A 7,370-nucleotide genomic window follows, 5' to 3' on the forward strand; every position below is an offset into this window, starting at 1 on the left:
GGTGACAAAGTAAGGGCAATAAAGTGAATAAACACTGTCACAATGCAAACACAGAAGAGATCTATAAAACAAAAACACCACAGATGCAAAAATCAGAGAGGAAAACAACAGAAAAAGAGGTCAGAGACCTGTACATTGATTCCAGTCTATTATTTCACCTACTGATTTGCATTTTTCCCTCATAGTTACAATCATGACATTTTGCATTTTCAACACTAATATAGTTAAAGATTACTAAAAAACACTGTAATTAAGGAAGTAGCTTCGAGAGAATTCCACATACCCAATGCTAATTTTTGATAAATAATGTGTACATCTTTGAAATGTAGAGCACTTACTCTGGCATCTTTATCTCCAATAAGGCAAACAGCACGTAATGATGGAACCCAGCGTTTGAATTCATTCATCCAGTTGTGCAAAGTTGACTTTGGAACCAGGACCATATGTGGCCCAGGAATGTTACGGTAATGCTTCAGGTAGCCTAATAATGCGATTGTTTGCAGAGTCTTGCCAAGACCCTGTATTGACAAAGAGGAGGGGGGAAAGAAACCTGCTGAAATGGAAGACCATACAGGAAGCTTCAAACAATTTTTCTAATATATAATTCTGCCACTTAAGTTGTTTAAAGCAAACTACACAACAAATGTTTACAGTACAGTTTCTTTCATTGCGTTACAATTCCAGTTGTGAAAAATCTGTTGCAGAATGATGCACGCTACTCCATATACATTAAATACTATATGCACTTTAATGTTGAATTTTGCTCAATAATTGCCACAAAAATTCCAAAAGATTACTGCTTACCATTTCATCTGCCAGAATGCCATTAACACCATTTTCATACAATGAGATCATCCAGTTCAAACCTCTAACCTGATAATCTCTTAGTGTTCCTCCTTTCACATCTGTAAATGTAAGATTCCTCTAATTAGAAAAATACTAAGTAGAAAAATTTAATTTTAATTGTGATCTGCTCAGATTTTAATTACATCAAAGCTATCAGAAAACTGTCAATACAGTACTTACATGAAGGAGACTCCTCAAATCGAATACACACATTAGATGTTTTTCGACTCTCTGACAACAGCTCTTCATCTTCTTCTTGCTCTGTGCGCCTGTGACGATAACTAAAGAAAGAACCCAAGATTAGTGTTTATATGAAACAGTTTCAAAACAGTGACTATAAATATCAAAAGTGACAAATTATCACAAATTTTTGTCACAAAAGTGACAAAAGTGACAGAAACAATCATTGATCTACAACATGTGTGTTCTAGTACCCTGACCAAAATCATATCCTATTAATAAGTTATTCTTTATGGTTCATTACAGCTTTAATTAGAAAGTCTGATATGTAACCCTCTCCTCCAGAGTGATAACTACACTCTGACAACAAGTATCAACTGGAGAATTTACTTTAAAACAGCATTCCAGATCCAAGGTCATAATAATGTTGATGGATCAGCATGTATATACCAACCAACTTTTAAAGAAATTATGGTAACACCATTAACAGGAAAAGTTCTGAACTTACTTAAAGCACAATCACTATGCTACTAACTACGTTAAAAGGCATAATTTGTTTGAAAGTGTAAGAAGTTGGAAATAAAAATAATACATACTCCCCAGCTGAAATCAAACTCTGTTTTTCATCTTTCTTCATCCGTGGCCGTCCCAGCTTGACTTTCAATGGAGAAGTTGGTGATTTTTGTGCTGCAGGCTGAATAAAATGTGCAAAAAGTTCCGTCTGCTTCAAGAGGAATTCAAACCTTTTTGCTCGATCTGCTTTCTAGTTTCCAAAGCGGGGAGAGAATTAAAAAAAAAAAACCACACAATAACTTTTCCTCATTAAAAAATGTATTTTTATCAAGAAACAGAATTCAGACACTTGTGAGAACAATTTATATGAGGAAAGACTGACAAAACCATCTGCCTACTATTAGTCAACTCGGAGGGCTACAAAATAGCTCTTGACCTGCTTCAGCTTACAGCTAAGCATGAATTGCACCCAATTGTACTGTGATTCAAATGATCCTTCACGAATACCATAGCAATCTGGAAGATGCAGCAGGACTTGATAACCGTATCCCAGCAACTCAACCCCACTCAAAATTCAAAGATTAGTAAAACAACCCAAAACCAGTTTACTTGTATGGATTGCTAAAGTCTGCATGGCACACCAGCAAATTTGAAGGGATGCTTTGAAGGACTGTCTACAAAAGATAAAGAAAAAACAAAGGTTCTGACTTATAGCAAGGGATGAAATCTTAACCTTGCTCCAGTCAGTGGCAAAATTTCTATCAGCTGCAAGGCTACCAGGATTTGATCCAAGAAAACAACGTGATAGCTCTGCTTTCAGAAGTATGATTAAAGTAAAGGATGCACCAGCTCAATACCGCTTTCACTGAAGTTTGTAAATTTTGCTGTCCTATTTCAAACTTATTGCTATACCAATGAGGCATACATACTTCACTATATAAAACCAGCAAAACATGTCCTTCTCTATATTTAAAAGACAGTACATTGCATAATTTTTAAGCAAAATATGATAAAAGACAAACACTAACTAGCAATGCAATTGTTATCAGTTTCTCTATGCCATTTTTAAGCATCATATAACACTGAACCAGTGAGAGCAATTCTCACATGACCTGATTTATACATCTTGAAATAAACTAGAGAAACGAAACTGTAGTTCTGTACCATAACCTTTATAAGAAATATACAAGCAACAGAAAGCTTTTCTGCAGGTAACTTACATGCAAGTTAAAGTGCTACAACAGCAGTTAATACAAACCAAAGAGCAATAGAAACCAACCTGACGTGCAATGCATGATCTTGCCACAAGAGGGCAATGCATTTCTTTTAACAGCACATCACTTACCAGCAAATAACTTTACAAAGATCTGGAAAAAAATACTAGTATTCTTCCCTTACATTCATTATTGGACTATTTGTGTAAAATAACCTGAAAACCGACTAAACTGTAAATATCAAGTAAAACCTTTAGGAAAAAAAAAATCTAAACGAAGAAGTAAATACATGGGTGTTTATGCTCATACAGGATAAAACCAAATCCATGTTTTGTTGTGAAAGCACTTACCATCTTCTCTTCATATTCTGGGTCAACCTCTTTTTCAGGTCTAGCTGCCTTTGGAGGAAGTTTGAGTTGAAACGGGGGATCATTTTTCTGGAATTCAAATTTTAAACACTTTATAAATATCAGCTTCCTCACTTACTAAAGCGAAAAGATATCAAACTGAACCAACATACACACTGCAAGATAACCATGCTACTTTGAAAAAAAATAAATTATCTCAAAATCAAGTGACTGCATTTATCATATTATTCCACCCAAAGCAGAACCTGATTATCCATGATGAAACTGAAGAGAAGATATGACCAGGTAAAATTTAAGTTGAAGATTCGTCTCATCCTTATGTTTATGTCTACAAATAGGATGCAAGTTGAAAACAGTGACAGAAAGCACTGAAAGCTGATTAAGTTTAATTTTTCACAGGGACCTTGCTTTAAATGCAAAATTAAATTTAATATCTTGAAAAGAGATTTAAAAAAATTAAATGTGATTTCTAACTGTAAAATTCCTAACTGTAAATTCTGACACTTGCATCTTGGTTGGGTTTGGTTTGTTTTCACTTCTAGATGAATACTCAGAGTTTATTTGGAAATAGAGGCTTAACTACACTTAGCCATATACCTAGGAAGTGACACAAATTAAACAACCAAATCAACCCCTGCAGCAACCACTGCATGGTATGCTCCTAAACAGTTAATACAGAACTACCTCATTTACTATAAATGAAAGAAATTTATGAAATTGTAACAGAAATGGCTGGCTTCAGTAGCTTATGAGATTCATTTCTGTCTTCAATTCCTAAACTCAAAGCTGGTTTCCACAACTTCAAATGCTACATTGTTTTACATATTAAAAAAAAAAAAAAGCACTGGCACTGGATAATCTGAAAGGATCTGCCGAAGTGCATATCTGTATAAAATGTAACACAACAGTCTTAATCTGACAAGTGCTTTAAGTATCAGCCTACTAAAAATGCATTAAAATGAAATAGTGTATCTAAACTATTCAAAGTCAAGTAGTAAAACCAGACTAAAATGGGACTTAATGTGTAAAAGTCTGTCAAGCAATATTACACTTGTTTCAGAACTGTTACTGATAAATGTATATGCCAACTTACTCTGTAACTTTAAACACAATCATGAAAATGGAAGGAATATTTTCTCAAGTCAGAGATCACCTTTTCAAGTTTTGGCCCAAAGGCATAATTCTCTGCAAAGATGAACAGTCCTAGGTGGTATAATGAAGTTGTTTGACAATTTAATGACTTTATAAATACAAGAATTCAGCTTTGCAAGGCCAAATGATTATGCTGGAAATAGTTAGCATTAGAAATCTTCTATTCACTTACAGCTTCTTCAATCATATAGGTAATCAGCTCATCTCGGAAAATAAGGTTAGGAAGGGACTGTTAAACCAACACGCAAAAGAGCAAGTCATGTAAATGTGTATATTCAAACCTCCATTATATTACTATATAACATACTCTCCAGCAAGAGAGGCTGCCAGTGCTAATATCAAGGCCAATCCTTCTTATTTAAGTGACAAAATACCCTCCCTAGAAGAAAACAAAATTGACAGTAGGCCATTTCAGATGTCTCCCTCACTTCTCCTACAAATAAATCACATAGATATATGCTACTGAAGAGAGCTGTCTGTCTGCCTCAGGTAAGTATGAAATTTTTTCTGGACAAAGCAGAACAACTCAGTATTATGATAATCCCTTTTAACTGCAAGGTTTCCAAGTAAAATGTAATGCAGTATTATCTTTCTAAACCCCAAGGCAGTTGGCTTTAATGACAGTTCTGTTGTTACCTAGATTTCCCCAGAAGAAGAAAACTTATAGTGGCACACAAATCAAATGTATTCAGAAATAGGTGTGAATCACACACTCCGACTTAAATAAATGAACTGACATATAAAGCAGCCACAGCACTATAAAAATCACATCCTACACCTTACCTTTTAAGACAAAACACAACCCCTCCTCACTGTGGAACACTGATGGCCCCAAAATATTAGAAATAACAAACAGGAGACTGCCAAAAGCTGATGAAAGAGACAAGCAACTTAACACACATGCATGCCAATACCCCTTCTCGTTCTCACAACTTCCAAGGGAAAAGAACATGCTGTAGTTTAACTAAAATACTATTCTGTACTAGTAAAACTACATGGGTAGTAGGGACAAATACCATATCCAAACCTCTTCCTGCATAACATTCCAAGTTATAAAAATCTAGACTTTGCCAATTATTAAATTTTGGTATGAGTAATAATTGTCTCTTACTACCAACTAGACCATGTACCTAATACAACACAGAACCACAAAATATTTCATCAAGTCTGTCAGAATTCTACCCTACAAACTTTACACAATGCATCTTCATCACTTAGCAGGCTGATACCAGGAAACAAGAGGATCAGTAAAAGCCTCAGTGCCAACAACCAGCAAAAAAAGTACTTTCATTTTTATCTCAGGGAGCTACTTGAGAGGCCCCTGAAAACTGTTGTCATTTAAACACCTTACAAGAAACGTGACCTTGCAGCAGTTTCAAAAATAACAGACCCCAAGTACAACAAAGATCCTAAACACTTCCCCTTGAAATCTCTACTAACAGTCTCAGCAGAGCTAGTAACTTCAGGCTGCAAGAGATTTCAATCTAGTAAGTGCAATAGTTAGTCCTAAATTGGGTAGGTCACATGAACATCTAAATAAATGACTGGGAATAAGAACTGCTGCTGCTTTAGTTGACTTTATTCTTGTAACTTATGCTTTTGAGAACTTTAAACAAATGCATTAAGAATAATTAGAAGGACCCCTTTTGTGTTTAACTCACATAAACAAAATGGAAATACATTCCAAATAGCCATTTAGTTAAACACTGTTTTGGTACTACTACAACAAGACTACTTACAGCAAAGTAAAACAGTGAGAGAGGAACAGAGCACAACAGGTTGCATTATATGCCATTGTTATGCAGTTTGTATAAGTAACTGTGTAGCTACATAACAGACCTGTAGCCCAATATGAAGTGAAATTCCACATCTGAATAAAAACTCAAACAGCAGAACTTCTCTTTTTTTCCTTAAGAAACATATTGACCAGTATTGCACAGTTACACAACGTTAATAATACCTGAAACCATTCACTGCTTTCAAATTATTACTCCAGGCAAGTATTCTCTAAACATCCAGTACCAACTATTTATTAGTTGACATGTGTAAAATTTTGCAGAGTAAGTTACATCCAATACAGAAACTTTTTCCCCTGAACAATGAGGTAACAGTGAGAATTACACTGTACTGTATCTCATAGCTGTTTGCATGTATAAGTAATCAAGTACAGAATCAAGCGTTCTTTTCAGGCAAAAATGGACTTTCATCAATTGGAATTAAAAATCTGATTGCACTAATATCAATATTTCTGCAGCTTTCTCCAATATTGTAAGTACACAACACACTGTCATCATTCTTCCTAAGTTTTTAAGAGTCATTCCTCTGGTTAAGTCTTGTCCGGTTTCCAAGGATACCCGAACACGTCACTTTCTACATTCCTTGTGTCTTAGCCTGTAAGTCTTTTTTTTTTTTTTTTTTTTTTTTTTAAAAGCTTAATATTTAACTTTCAGCTTTTATGGTTTAGGTTTTTACAATTAAGAAAATTACATTTTCAGAGATGCACACATAGTCAATATTTTTTTTTTTTTTCCAAAAAATTGAAGGGAGGCGGCTGGCAGCCATACATGTTCTCTTGAGGGGTTTATTCTGCATTACGGCTGCCTCAGCCGGGCAAAGGGAAGGCTGAAGCCCCGAGGGCTGGGACAGCCCGGTTCAGCCGACAGCTCTCCGAGGCAACACCCCCCCTCAGGGCCCTCGCCCCTCCCGGCTCCCGCCGCCCTCATCCCGCTCCGGGACAGCTTCACCTGGGGGCAGGGGAAGGAAAACAACAGGGCAGGGGGACACTACGGAGGGAGCCACGCAGGACTGCCCAGGCCGGCCCTCGGCTGCAGCCCGGCCGGGCCCTCACAGACCGCCGCCGCCTCAGGGCTGGGACAGCGCGGCCTGAGGCGGCGGGGACGGGTCCGCTCCCCCCGCCCACCCCTCGCCGCCCCCGGAGCGGTACCTCCTCAGCGCCGGGCTCCTGCGCAGAGGCCGCCGCGGCGGAGGTGGAAGGCAACTCGCCATCCGAGCGGGCGGCGACATCGCCGGGGTCGGTCCCGGTGTCCATTTTGTGCGCGGCGGGTACCGGAGCCACCGGGATGGGAAAGGGGGGGGG

The 7,370-nt window shown here is 37.5% G+C and overlaps 1 protein-coding gene across 1 annotated transcript in view; it reads right to left on the reverse strand.

Annotated features, from left to right (window-relative positions):
- The window catches only part of SMARCA1 (SWI/SNF related, matrix associated, actin dependent regulator of chromatin, subfamily a, member 1), a 34,074-nt gene extending 26,722 nt beyond the window's left edge, over positions 1 to 7,352 (reverse strand). Inside the window, exons 1-6 of the mRNA XM_014955192.1 lie at positions 7,218 to 7,352; positions 3,104 to 3,190; positions 1,623 to 1,789; positions 1,027 to 1,127; positions 805 to 905; positions 339 to 518 (exon numbers count right to left, since the gene is read on the reverse strand). Coding sequence (XP_014810678.1) covers positions 339 to 518; positions 805 to 905; positions 1,027 to 1,127; positions 1,623 to 1,789; positions 3,104 to 3,190; positions 7,218 to 7,322 — 741 coding nt within the window. The 5' untranslated portion in view covers positions 7,323 to 7,352. The remainder of the gene's footprint in view (positions 1 to 338; positions 519 to 804; positions 906 to 1,026; positions 1,128 to 1,622; positions 1,790 to 3,103; positions 3,191 to 7,217) is intronic.
- Between the last annotated feature and the right edge of the window lie 18 nt (positions 7,353 to 7,370).

This window comes from Calidris pugnax, unplaced genomic scaffold (genome assembly GCF_001431845.1).
Source record: "Calidris pugnax isolate Ruff unplaced genomic scaffold, ASM143184v1 scaffold38, whole genome shotgun sequence".
Lineage (NCBI taxonomy): Eukaryota > Metazoa > Chordata > Aves > Charadriiformes > Scolopacidae > Calidris > Calidris pugnax.